The 13,204-nt window shown below is 40.4% G+C and overlaps 1 protein-coding gene across 1 annotated transcript; it reads left to right on the plus strand.

The window, feature by feature from the left end:
- Nucleotides 1–30: 30 nt before the first annotated feature.
- Nucleotides 31–11,853, plus strand: mvk (mevalonate kinase). The gene is made up of 10 exons (XM_030060626.1): nt 31–457; nt 589–736; nt 1,671–1,815; nt 3,204–3,359; nt 5,179–5,282; nt 5,449–5,494; nt 6,270–6,360; nt 6,812–6,931; nt 8,788–8,941; nt 10,187–11,853. Exons 1-10 carry the CDS (start codon nt 380–382, stop codon nt 10,336–10,338), a joined length of 1,194 nt encoding a protein of 397 aa, XP_029916486.1. The 5' UTR covers nt 31–379; the 3' UTR covers nt 10,339–11,853.
- The last annotated feature ends 1,351 nt before the right edge of the window (nt 11,854–13,204 follow it).

Consider the following 13,204-nt stretch of genomic DNA (forward strand, 5'->3'; position numbering starts at 1 on the left):
AGCCAACTCGAGCGCTCATTGGACAGCGGTGACGAAAACCACTGTCGTCCCTCCTCGTCCGTGTACTGCATTTTGACAAGTTCACGGTCAGCTGTGGGCTGCAGTCTGGGCTCATTTTCACTTGACTGTCACTCTATTTTCTCAGCATAAAGTGCGCTAACTAAAGCCCTTGTAATTTATTTTGCTGCCGTCTTTTTTTGAGAATAAGAGCTGTGGTGGAGAGGGACTGGGGGACAGCTTGCTCGCCGACCATTCAGAGGATTAACATTAGCTAGCTGACACAGTTAGTCACTTAAGTTGAAGTCGAACCACCGCCTGAAAGACTCAGCTCCGACTTAAGACACATTTGTCTGCTCTTGAAGCTTTATGTATTGTGAAGATGAATGTCCGGGAATGCATCGTGTCTGCCCCGGGGAAAGCCATCCTCCACGGGGAGCACGCAGTTGTGCATGGAAAGGTGGGTAACATCACACACAGCATTCATTTACTTCACGGTGTGAATGAGATGGGATGTCTTTGTTTTGATTGTATAACCAAGCTATGACAGTCCCTAATCACCCTGTGCTCTGTATGGTTGCTCCACACCAGGTGGCTCTCGCTGTGAGTTTGAACCTGAGAACATACTTGTGGTTGAAGGCCAGCGCTCCTGGGAAAGTTTGCATCAATCTTCCAAACATTGCCACCTTCATGTCCTGGGAGCTGTCTGACCTGAAGCTGCTCGCCCCTGAGTCCTGTGGTGAGGCATGATGTGGGCCTGCGAGCTGGAGGGGCCACTGTATTTATTTAACCGTGGCTCTGAAAAACAGAACGCTGCAGTGTTTAAAAGAAAACATGCATTTCAGCACAATTTCTGGTGTATCAGTTAAGTTCACTGCTTTCCCTTATGCCTATAATGTGTGATATCACCCTGCACCACTTGAAAAGGTGCCTGTGAGAGCAACCAATATATATTTATTAGGGGTGGGTCAAAATCTTGAAATATAATCACAATACTTCCTCTTGTGATACATCATCTGTACACTTGTGCCAAGTGTTGATATTTGAGATTTCAATATAACATGCACAGACGCACAGTTTGTTCCTATGAGGTGTATTTGTTCCCTGCCTTAAGGTATTTTAACACTGAAAAACATGACTGATTCCTGCACATTGGGAAAATTAATTTGCCTTTTCCAGGGTGATAATGTTACAGTATATTGCATATTGCAGAATCGTCTGTATCATGATATCATCGTTATTGTGGGTAAAATACTGTGATTGTATCGTATTACGAGTTACTCAGTGATTCCCAAGCCTAGTATTTATTTATTGATTGGTGTTATCGCTGTCATCATTTAAGTGGTAATGGTCACAAAAAAAGTTTCCACAGTTAGTCCTTCATTTATTGTCAGCAGAGCACCAGTAGTTATACATCACTGTTACCACACAGTCTTTGGTTTTTGGCTTCTTTAATTAAACAAATTAAACACTGATCTTGCTGACCTCGAGACCAAATTTATAGCATATAAAAAGTATTATTTTGGACAATACTCCTCTTAAATCAAATCCTCAGTTCTAAAAGAGTCAAAGAATTCACAGAAGTCAGTTTAGGCAGATCAAAGTCTGTGCAGTAATGATGCAAAACACTTATGTGATAATTGCTGCGTATTTTTTGAAATTAATTTTTATAGGTAAGAGGGATGAGTCAAAGCTCCTGGATGCTGAGCTGGTCAGAAGACTGCGTGAATTTATTGGTGTAACCAACGGAAACTTGGACACTCACAGCATGGCCACCTTAGCCTTCCTCTACATCTACCTCTCCCTGTTTGGATCAGGGTGAGCTGATACAGTTGATACAGCCGCTGACTGATATGTCACAGTTTTGTAACAATCCATGACTACGTGCTCTAATAATTGTTCCTCTTCTCCCACAATTCAGATATGATTAATCCTTTGCTCATTTTGTTTTTGTCAGTAAATGTGTTAACAAATATAGGATCATACAACAGGATATTTTAGCCCCATCCGTTCAACACATGACATCCGGGTTCAGAGCACACCATTCAATGTTAGATGCTGATTACAGCGATTAAACAGATGTGATTCAAAATCCTCGGTGGTTATAAAAAAATATCACCTCAAATCAAAGACAAGAAACAGACAAGTAAATAACAGAAAAGTCAAGATGACATGCAAAGAAACAATTGAATGGGACAATTGAATCTAAGTGATAAGAAATCACAACATGACAGGAAAGACGTTATACTTCATGTAATTACACATAAGCACACTATGTCACATCTACTGCCAGGGTACTGTAGTTCTGAACCTAACACGCCTTTTTATTTGAAGCTTGTAACGTTTGCAATATAGGAATTTAAAGTTGTCTTCTGTTGCACTCATTGTATATTACTCTGTACACCAGCATCAACTAAATGCCTAAAATGTAAATGTAGATGTTAGTGGCAGAAAATAATAATAATAATAATAATAATAATAATAATAATAATAATGAAAAAAAAAACACATACTGTAGGTGTGGTAGTTGTTTGTTGTCCAGAGTGTTGATTACACTCAGCTTCCTCATCTAGTTCTTCTATCTTTAGTATCAATATCATAGATCATGTCGTAGATTGGCTGATCTCCTTTAAAAAGCTTTTGGGAGAGGAAGCTCTCTCCTGCTTGAAATGAAGATGGTAAAAAGAGACAGAAAGACAGAGTGTTAGTTTTGGAGTCTCCAGCCTCTGGAGCAGGGAAGCTGCTCAGGAACAGTAGAGCTGCAGGTTGCGGGAGGTTTAATCGGGGCTGACACGGCGCTGGCGTGTCTCAGAGAGGTGATAGCTTCTGACAGGATGGTCACTAATGAGAGTCTGGCACTGGGCCACACTGCAACCTTTAACAAGTCTGGATGTGTTTTCCCTTGGGAGAAGAGCTGGACAATTAGTTTAGAGTATCTTCCTGTCTGCCCAAAAGCACCTTCCCTGACAGACTTTGACAGCAGGGCTGACACACACACACTCTCACACACTTTGCTCCTCCTTGTAGAATGGTGTGTGTTTACCAATTGGATTGTGATTACAGGGAAGAGGCTGCACTTCTTGATTTTTTTTAAGACACATAAAAGTTACTGTAAATGAGGAAAAATTCTAGTAATAACATTCATTCACTATAATTGTAATATTGCCATGTATATATACACAAGTTTTTTCTCTTGTTTTTTCCAGGGACTTACCTAGCTTGACGGTGACTGTGTGGTCTGAGTTGCCAACGGGGGCAGGGCTGGGGTCAAGTGCTGCCTTTTCTGTGTGCCTAGCAGCAGGTCTGCTCTCTGCAAGTGGAGCCATTTCCACTCCTCTCAGAGACTTTGATAACACCGCCAGGTAATGGCTTCACATTAAGAGCCTCTCTCTATCATGAGCTGTGTGTGCAGTTTGCCCAGACCACCGTCATGCATGGGGAGAATCACAAGGTCTAATTAATATGCTCATACATACATAGATAGAAAGATTATTATTTATCTCTGGAAATTTGTCCTTTGTTTCTCAGGGTTTCACAACATACAAACATAGAACACAGCATCGCACACAGTATAGACGTGCACGTGGTAAAATATACAAGCAAGTGTAAAGACATAGCACAGGGTGTCCCTCACACTCACAACATACACACTGAGATAATTCAGGTACACCTGATGTGAACATGCAGGAGTGCCATTAGATTAACATTCTTCAGACTAAGGATGAGGTTAACTGAGGAATTCAACAGAGAAAATGCATCAGGTTTAAAAGGAATCTTGAAAATGTTTTTCTTGTTGCCTGGGATACCCTGTAACGCCCTCCAGATGGAAGCTTTTCGGTAACACTTTACAATAAGAGTACAACAATTAACGTTAGATAACGTTAGTTAATGCCGCACTGGTTAATTAACTGTTAGCTAATGATTATTATGGTTAATGTTAATAATATGGTTAATGTTAATAATATCTACAATAACGCTTGAATAACATATAAATTAATACCTTAGCATGAACAGCATTAGTACATGATTCTTAGACACATTAGTTAACGGTTAATTAACTGTTACTTAATGTTTATTAACTGTTACTTAATGTTTATTATGCATTAACTAACGTTAATTGTTGTACTCTTATTGTAAAGTGTTACCAGCTTTTCAAATTCAGCAAAGAGGCCATGTGAGGGATCCTTCAAAATTTGCAGTACCTTATGCACATATATGTCAGATATCTGCCTTTGTCACTTACATATGATTTTTCCAGCCATCTTCAGAATCCACATACCTATTTCAAGGGCACAACACTAAAAAAACAAGGTTGATTTAATATTCTTATTAACTCACATGCATCCCAAAATATGAAGGCAGTCCATTTTTAAGGAGTATACTTATAATATAATTGATTTCAGAGGATCAAACAATTAAAGATGAAAGGGCACGATAAAAATATTTAGCCTCTCTTCCAACTTAACCTCATCATCAAACATATTCTCCACACATACAAAAAACAACTAAAAACAAATCTTTAAACAAAGATACAAAAATGTATAAATAATAAAAAACAAAAACATAAGCATAACATCAAAACAGAAGGTCCTTACAATCAGATCTGACAAGGGTAATCAGGCATAATGAAGCTACGGCATAAGACCTAAATGGAAATGAACTGCAGTCCGTGCTAGTCTGTAGTGACCTCTCTGAAGGGCCCGGGCCCCGTCATCTCCTTGTAGTCCAGAAAAGGTCCCACACATGAAAAAACTTAAACAGTTCATCCTTGAGCCAGAAGCTCATAGCCTCTAAAAGCGATAAGTTGCATAACACTCCGAATCCATGAAGGCGGTCTTGCTTTGAGAGTTATGCGAATAAATTATCGTTCAAGACTTAGCAGGCTCATGTATTGTTAAGGGAATGGTCGGGCTTTTATAGAATTTCAAATTAAAACATTGAATGACAACCAGCTACTTAATGAACTGAAGACACCAGCAAAATCATTTTGGAAGGTCAGTCACAGCAAAGAAGACATGAAAGTTAAGATATATTGATTGCACGTGGAATATTAAGCTGCTGTGTTGCTCTTGGATCTCTGTGTTTGGTCAAGAGCTGTTTAGGTAGTCAAGTTTGTTGTGGGTCAGAAAGGCACTGCAGGCCCATTGATAGGTAAAACTCATCATCTGCGTGTTCTTGCAGGTGGTGTCAGGAGGATATGGAGCTGATCAACAGTTGGGCTTTCCAAGGGGAGAAGATCATCCACGGTAATCCTTCAGGAGTTGACAATGCTGTAGGGACGTGGGGTAAGGCCTTAAATTATTCGCCATATGGCACAGCAGATATGACATTAAAGTGTCCTGTGTCAGCACTGACACGGTGCTTCAAGGCAGTCACCTGAGCATTGTAGTTTCATTGTTTGTTATCATCTGATGGTTTCCTCTTTCATGATGTTAATTTCTCTTCATGTAGGTGGCATACTGAGATTCTTGTCTGGGAAGATAATACCACTGAGCAGGTATTGTGCTGTTTTAGTGGCATATTTTAATTTCATTTCAATTAAAATGATAAACACACTGATAAATTTAAAAAAAAAAAATCACTTGGAGTAGTGATTTAGTCATGCATTTTTATTTTATTTCAGTCAACATGATGTACACACAAGTTTATATCACACATCTCATACACAAGGAAAATTGCTTTACTTAAGGAATGAAACACATTTAATAAGAAAAGATCAAAAACAATACAAATGGACACATAAAAGGTGAAACCTAAAGGTTTTAGCCTGGACAGAGTTAAGCATAAGTCTCGGCTCCTGTGGAAGATTGTTTCAATATGTGCAGCATAATAAGTGAATGCTGCTTCATCGTGCTTTGTTTTTACTCTGGGAACAGTCAGCAGACTGCTCCCAGATGATTCATATTGTAAAATTAAGTCAGTGGTGTATTTTTGCCCCTAAACCAATTATCGATTTACAGACAAGCAGCAGAATTTTGAAATCAGTTGTGTGACACGCTGGAAGCCACCGCAGAGATCTAAGAGTGGGTGTGATGTGTTCAGTGTGAGAGTAGAGTAGTCTAATCTGCTGGAGGTAGACTCATGGACAAGTTTAAGTCTCATTTGGACATGAATCCTCTAATTTTTACTATATTTTTGAGACGATAATGATACGGTTGTTAAAATTTAGATATGAAATCCATAATCACACCAAGATTTCTGCTGCACTCACTAATGACAGAGCACCTCAATAACACTGCACTATAAACTGTAATCTGTGTTTTTACTTCCAGGGTGCCACTGTTAAGAATCCTGCTCACTAACACCAAAGTACCACGCAGCACCAAGGTACTTGTTGCCAGGGTGAAGGACAAAATTAATAAGGTACTAAATGGTTACTTCCTCCCCCGTGTGTTACTTCCCGACACTGTAATTAATGTAATAGGCAGTGCTTTTGCATGGCACATACTCTAGGGCCCGGTGTTGAGTGCCTTCATAAAATATTGAAATTACACTCTTAGGCAGCACCCTGTGTGCTGTTGCCTTGGTGACACCAGCAGGTGTGCACATTTCTGCCTCAGACACAGATAGGCCTACGTGGTGTTGTGGCAGTGTTGTGATCAGGATTCAGCACAATTTAAGTCAACCCTGTGATTTTATATTACATTTGTTAGTCATTAGGCAACTGTTAACAATGTTCAGCGTACACATGTTGTCACTTGTTATTCAGCGCAAACAGTTTACTTGCAGTTTATTATGGAGCCGTTTTTCTGTGCAGGACTAAGCGGGCATTGTTGACTTGTTTCCCTTTTGTTTCCTGCTTTTCCATCTCTAGTTTCCCTCTATCATGACCCCTGTGCTCGATTCAGTCGATGCCATTTCCTGCACTTGCGAGAGAATCCTCGCGGAAATGACGAGTCAGCCCATCACAGGAGAGCACTACAATGCTCTCGAGGTATAAAACATGAATATATTGTGTAAAGCACTGTGCAGTATAAACAACGTGAAAACCTGGAAGGGAAAATGTTATCGTAATCATTTTGTGTTTTTTGTCTAAGTGAAGTGCATGTCTTGGATACAGAATACAAAAAGAAAAAAATTACTGAACCCTCAAAGTAGCTCCATGATTTAATCACCAGTGGTTCAACGGTACGATGTCTACATCACGGTATCTGGCAACAAACAATTGCATTGGTTTAATCAAATACCCTTTTAAACCAGTGCAGTTGTGTGTCGGTAGATACCCTGATGAAGGCAGTATATTTTGCCTCTTTCTAAGGCTGAATTAATTTTCCATTTTAATCTTGGTTTTATTGATCAATAAACCTAGATTAACTTGATTTCTGTTGCTCCATTTCTGTAAACTGAAAATGACATGTAAAGTAGGAATTAAATTTGAACATGCCTCTGAGGTGGTGGAAAGACAAAATGTCAACATATTTGAGATGGACAGAGCAAAATGAAAGACCAGTTTGCAGGAAAATGGGGGACAGCCAGGCTTATGGAACTAAATCTTTTGTCCAACTCTGTTAAAAGAGTTTTCTGAAAAACTGTAGCATGTTTGATGTGCCATTGCTGGTGAGTTGGCCAGAGAAGCTGTCAGCTTGGTTGAAATTGTTATGTGTACGATCCACGCATTACAACGTTACAAGGGCTGCTTTCTTATTCTTGCCAACTTAGTTTGTTTTCTGTTTATGTCATGTGTCTGTAAATGGTTTATGTTTCGTTAAATCTTTTGTTAAAACTCAATCACAAATTTGATTTACGTGTGAGGATCTGGGCTTGAATTTAAGTTGTGCAACTAGATTAATTTAGTCCTTATTTTTGAAGCCTAGTTTTAGGTCACTTCCACACCAGCTGTGTTTAGTCTGGTTGAATCGAACTGTGGTGCGTTGACCCCTGCGTTACTTTTTGTTTGGATCGTGAGAACATCCTAACCAAACCAAAATGAGTGAGGAGACACACAGCACACACTGGAACTGCATACTGTGCTGTTTTGGTGGCTAAAAGAGATTAACATAATGCTAATTATTATCTCTGCCAGGTAGCTTGGAGGAGATCATGTATTTGGTTGGATGTGCATGTGTGTGTCTGTCCGCGGCTAATCTTGCAAATTACCAGGTCTATCAGCTTAGCATCGGGAGTGTATGATGAGGAACCTCTCGTGACTGTGGTGATACATTGCGCTGTTCCTCTCGCTCTCTTCAAATGTCACTGGACCTATCAGCCAAATGTTTTTCTTTAATCTTATTGCAGCTGCGTTCGCTCCAGTTGGAGTCTATGAGTCTCTCTTGTTTTGCTTTGTCAATCTTGCAACTCTTTGATCTTCCTTTTAATGCACAGACAAATGGAAGATGACTCTGATAAATGTTAATGTCCACATCATTGTTCATACGTCCTCAGTTAGCACTCAGTGCTGGCTGCTGGTTTTCTGCTGCATTCAGGTGCTGTTGGAAAAAGTGGAAGAACAGGCTTTTGTTGTTTTGTTTGGTTATTTTTATTTAAAGGTGGCTAATATCTTGGCACATAAGAAAAGAACCATCTCTCATAATGCGCTTCCCTCTCTGACCTAAAATAAGCAAGTGTGTCATTTTAGTTCACATGCCTTGACCTGCTTTTATTTGAGCCATGTGACACTTAATTGAACCAAGTTAGAAAAGTAACAACATAACAAACAGTCTGGCCCTTGCAAACAGACTATTTTGAAAGTGACCTTATACTTCTTGTACCTGGAAACTACGCTATCCTCTTGACTGATTCCACACTTATAGTCACAGACAGAGAGTAAAGCTTGTTTCATGTCCCTTACAGGAGCTCATTGACATCAACCAGCACCATCTCAACGTGATGGGTGTGGGACACCCTACCCTGGACACACTGTGCCGTGTCACCCAGGCCAGAGGGCTCCACAGTAAGCTCACAGGTGCTGGAGGAGGCGGCTGTGGCATAACACTGCTAAGACCAGGTACTGCAGGCCCGTTCGTTTCTACTAACCTCCATTTTTCTTTTTTTCTTTTTTATCTCTAAACTGACAGTTTATCATCCTGCAGGTCCTATTAATGTGTTTTTTTAATGTTCAGACATGGGTTTCTATTTTCAAGGGGAAGTAGTTGATATGCTGTGAAGCCATCACCTCACCCCAAATCAAGATGATACACATCACTGAAAATATCTCTCATGTTGATGAGGCTTTTGTATCCTCGAAAGGATGCCTGATACTGAATTCAGTCTAATGAGGACAAGTGAGCCAAACTGTTGGCCTCCTGCTGACAACAAATGTTATATTTTCCTCAAATAGTCCCTTACTCCTCCTGTCTGATTTAAAAAAAAAAAAAAAGAAAAAAAAAAAGAAAACACTTGAGTGGCAGGACATGATGAGAAGCCGGCACAAGAAGGGTTCTTTGGTGCGAAGGAACTGTGCAATTGGCTATGAGGAAACTTTATCATCCTCTCTTTGACAAAACAAACAAGCAGAAACCTGTGAATTCAGTCTTTGTTTATGCCTGCAGCCCTTAGCACAATGAATTTTAATAAGTTTAAAATCCCCTAAATAGTTTTCCAAATGTTGTTGATTTGTTTTGTTAGCAAGTGTTTTCCATCTTTGTGAATTGCAGCTACTTTCAAAAAGATCCTCCCATGTCTGTATCCTAAAATGCTCTCAGAGTCTTTATACCAAAGCTCTTTGAGTTAAGGAAACAACCACAACTGAAGTGACTTGGCTGTTCCGTCGCCATTCGGCTAAAAGCTACTCATGCATTTGAAGGCATAAATTTTCAAGTATGATTTATGGTGCGCATTAGCATTGCTCTGCAGCTGCGTCCTCCCTGTCCAGCTGAAGTGTTAAGCCCTCTCTAGGTTTCAGAGCATTTCCTTTGCTCCGCACAGCTGGGAGCTACCAGACATTTAGACTCACATTCACTGCAGAGCCCTTGTTTCTCTATGGCTGATGCAAGAGATCAGGTTGTTTTTGATTGTTTTTCTGCAGCTGTGGCACCCCTGCCGTGCGCCCTTCTGCTGTTAGCTACAGGGACTTTACAGGTTCACTTCTCACATCCTCACACCTGACTCTCAAAGTACCTCAAATTCAATCTTAACATCTTAGAACAGATGTCCAATAAGGTCGTCATGGGTAAACTTTTTTTTTTTTTTTTTTTGCTTTAATTTGTAACTGTTTCCCAACTTGACTTGACATTACTTGTTTATTTTGTAGAAACGGATTCCTCCATTGTCCAGAGTACAATACAGGACTTGAAAGACTGCGGCTTTGACTGCTGGGAAACAAGTATTGGTGGCCCGGGCGTCCAGCAGCATTCCCCTGCCTCTGTTAAAGGGGAGATTCTGGAGATTTTTAGCCAGTACTGAGACCCGCTTGTGGCTGGACAAGGGAACAGACTGTCCAGTGTGGACCGCTGACAGTGTTGTCGCCTCAAGAACTGAGCTGTGCTCTGCTGCCACCGTGGCCAGAGTGCGTTATGTTGTGGCACTTTGTCCAAGCTTGCCAGTCAGATCATGCTGCATTTTTATGATGTAATAAAATTCTGTATGACTGCAGAACTCATACCCATGTTTACACAACTTCTGAGATTAGCCTAATTACAGACTTCTGTCACTAAAAAACAATCTAATATGAAGGAATTAACAATGTCTCTAAGAATTTACTGGTGTTTTGTTTTGTGACCTTCTCTTGCAGAGCATACTGGAATGAAACGGGTTATGTGTTTGGGTTGGACCACCTCTTGTAGTCATTGCTTTTTCCACATAGGATGCAGTTGTGTGTTTAGCGCTCTTTGGCCAGTAGATGGCATCAAAATTGCACAAATGCTTTTTTTAACAGGCTGGAAAGAAAACGGTTCTGACAAACTGATAAGAACTGTGAGCTCAGTTTATAGATTCTCTCAAACCTTTAAAGCAGTAGTGCCAGCCCGTCTTCATGGATTACATCATCATCAGTCACAGGCTTTTAATCACTAATTTCTGACCACTTTACATATAACACATGCACTGGTGTTACATGTAAAGTGGCGATGTTGTCAGATTTAATGCACAGAGAACAGGAATGGAGGAAAAAACTGTGTAATTGATGATTATGGGATTAGTCAACAAAACCCAATGGCAATTATTCATGTAAGTATTATGTATTTTTTTTTTAGTCTTGGACAATCTTACAGAGAGGCCAATGAAAATAGCAGTATTTATTTCCCTGAAACACAAATAACGTTGACAATATGTCTGAATAAGATGAGGCCAGGAAATGATCAGTCATGATCAATGTGGTATTATTCATATGCAATGTAAAACTTTCCTCTCATGAATCCACATCAGTACAGGCGTAGGCTGCTTTAACGCACAAGCAAACTGTGTGATGCTGCAATGCACTTTTGTAACAATTGAGTTTTAAAAAGTAAAACTGTGCTAAAAAATTCAATGATTTGAATTGTTTTATTCCAAATAAATTAAAAGTACATCCGTGTGGTTTTGTAAAATGTTCTAAAATGGTCTAATTACGGATGGGAAGAGGGGGACAGGAGGAGTGTGTGGCCTCTCCGGAGCCTCTGGATTACCGCCACTATAATATGGATCAACAACAAGCAGCGTCCTTCTGTGAGTCACACATTTGTGCTGACACACATGGACGCGCACAAGCTTTCCCAAATTCTTTTTTACCTAAGCATTTATCCCTCTCAGCACGACAGCATGTTTTGCAAAATTCTGCAGTTACAAATATGGATTCACTTAGAATATCCCTGATTTGGGAAAAGGTCATTGAGGGATTCATGAGTTTTGAATATCCATTTCATTTCCTATTTTTTAAATGTCATGAAGATTGAGTAGCACGAATCTGGCAGTATATGTGAATAAACGACATTTGTCACCTTCCCTCCTTTTCCGCCCGGCGCCCCCTCTGTCCTCCTGAATTGTGTCATCTTTATGTCAGGGCAGCCCCCTGTCAGTGCACCGCACAGTTGCCCCTAACCCCTGCTGGAATTTAATTACCACTGCGCTTTTCAATTGAAATGGCATTGACGAGGGGGGACAAGAGGGAGACAACAGAGCCTGTTTCATTTGAAGCCCCCTCTCTTTCTTTTCTCCTTCATTCTCTCTCACTCCTTTTACCCCTGCAAGGCACAGATGGTATTTTTTTTTTTTATCAATGTCAGCGCCTGCTTCGTTCTGCTCTGATGAATAGATTGTAAGGAGGCCCTGAGATTATTTGAGATAACAGAGGGAGTGAGGAAAGGGGGTCAAGGATGGAGAGTGAATGTCAGAATTGCAGAGATGAAATGAAAACAATATGCAAGCCTTCAAGAGTTGTCCCGGGGAGATGAACAATTCATTTCACTTTTAACATTTAAAGAGTTTTGTCTGAACAGATCAATGCGGGTGGATTAAGTATGTATATATTTAATTCATTTTGTATAAGCAGGAGAAATGAAATGTTTAATGCAAATTCGCTGAATGGTCATGATTACTGTGGCACACTCCCTCTGGTCTCTCAGTAGACTGGTGAAATGCTTGTCAAGAGTCATTAACTTCCAGAACAGAATTAGACCTGACTGACAAGATATCATGTTGCTGATGGCCACTGGTTTTATAACCGGGTTTTAGTGTAGGACTTCCTTCAGCGAGTATTCCCAGATTACATTTCCATTAGTTAGAGGCCTCCGGATCACAGTGGGCTGTTATTAAGGAAATGTATTTGTGTATATTTTGCATACATCATATATGATGACATCTGTGTCATGAAGGAAAGCGGAGATGGGCTCAGCAGGGAAAATCTGCGGCCCAGAGGCTATGACCATCCTCTCCCAGTCCATCCAGCCTTCATATAGACACGCTGACAGGGGCAGCATCAGCCCTCTCTCTGGACCCTCTCTCTGTCATGATGGGCTGGTTGGCCCTCCTGGGGGTGTGTACCCTTTTTGGTAAGGGAGGGGTGGTTGGCAGTGCCAGTAGCAGGGCTCTGTTGACCCCATTAAGGCAGCAGGTTATTGAGGACTGTCACAGAAACTCACCACTTTTAGTTTTTAGGGGAAGAAACACTGGGCTGTTCATTTGCTCTCAGTTCTTTGTCCAACATTGCATACTGTTTGGCTAATACAAAAGACTAGTTTTCCTATGCATATCCAGGAGTCAGTGCATTGTTGTGGGGGTGCATTTACCATACAATATTTTTATACAGTGTTGTAAAAAAAATACTTTTGCAATTATTTTGACAGATACAGCAATG

This window comes from Myripristis murdjan, chromosome 9 (assembly GCF_902150065.1).
Source record: "Myripristis murdjan chromosome 9, fMyrMur1.1, whole genome shotgun sequence".
In the NCBI taxonomy this organism is placed as follows: domain Eukaryota; kingdom Metazoa; phylum Chordata; class Actinopteri; order Holocentriformes; family Holocentridae; genus Myripristis; species Myripristis murdjan.

Excerpts from the sequence above, each read along its gene's own strand:
- mvk (XM_030060626.1), top strand. The coding sequence starts at position 380 with ATGAATGTCCGGGAATGCATCGTGTCTGCCCCGGGGAAAGCCATCCTC. Across the intron at positions 5,283-5,448 it reads CAATGCTGTAGGGACGTGGG|GTGGCATACTGAGATTCTTG; the intron begins GTAAGGCCTTAA and ends CTCTTCATGTAG. Across the intron at positions 8,942-10,186 it reads CATAACACTGCTAAGACCAG|AAACGGATTCCTCCATTGTC; the intron begins GTACTGCAGGCC and ends TTTATTTTGTAG.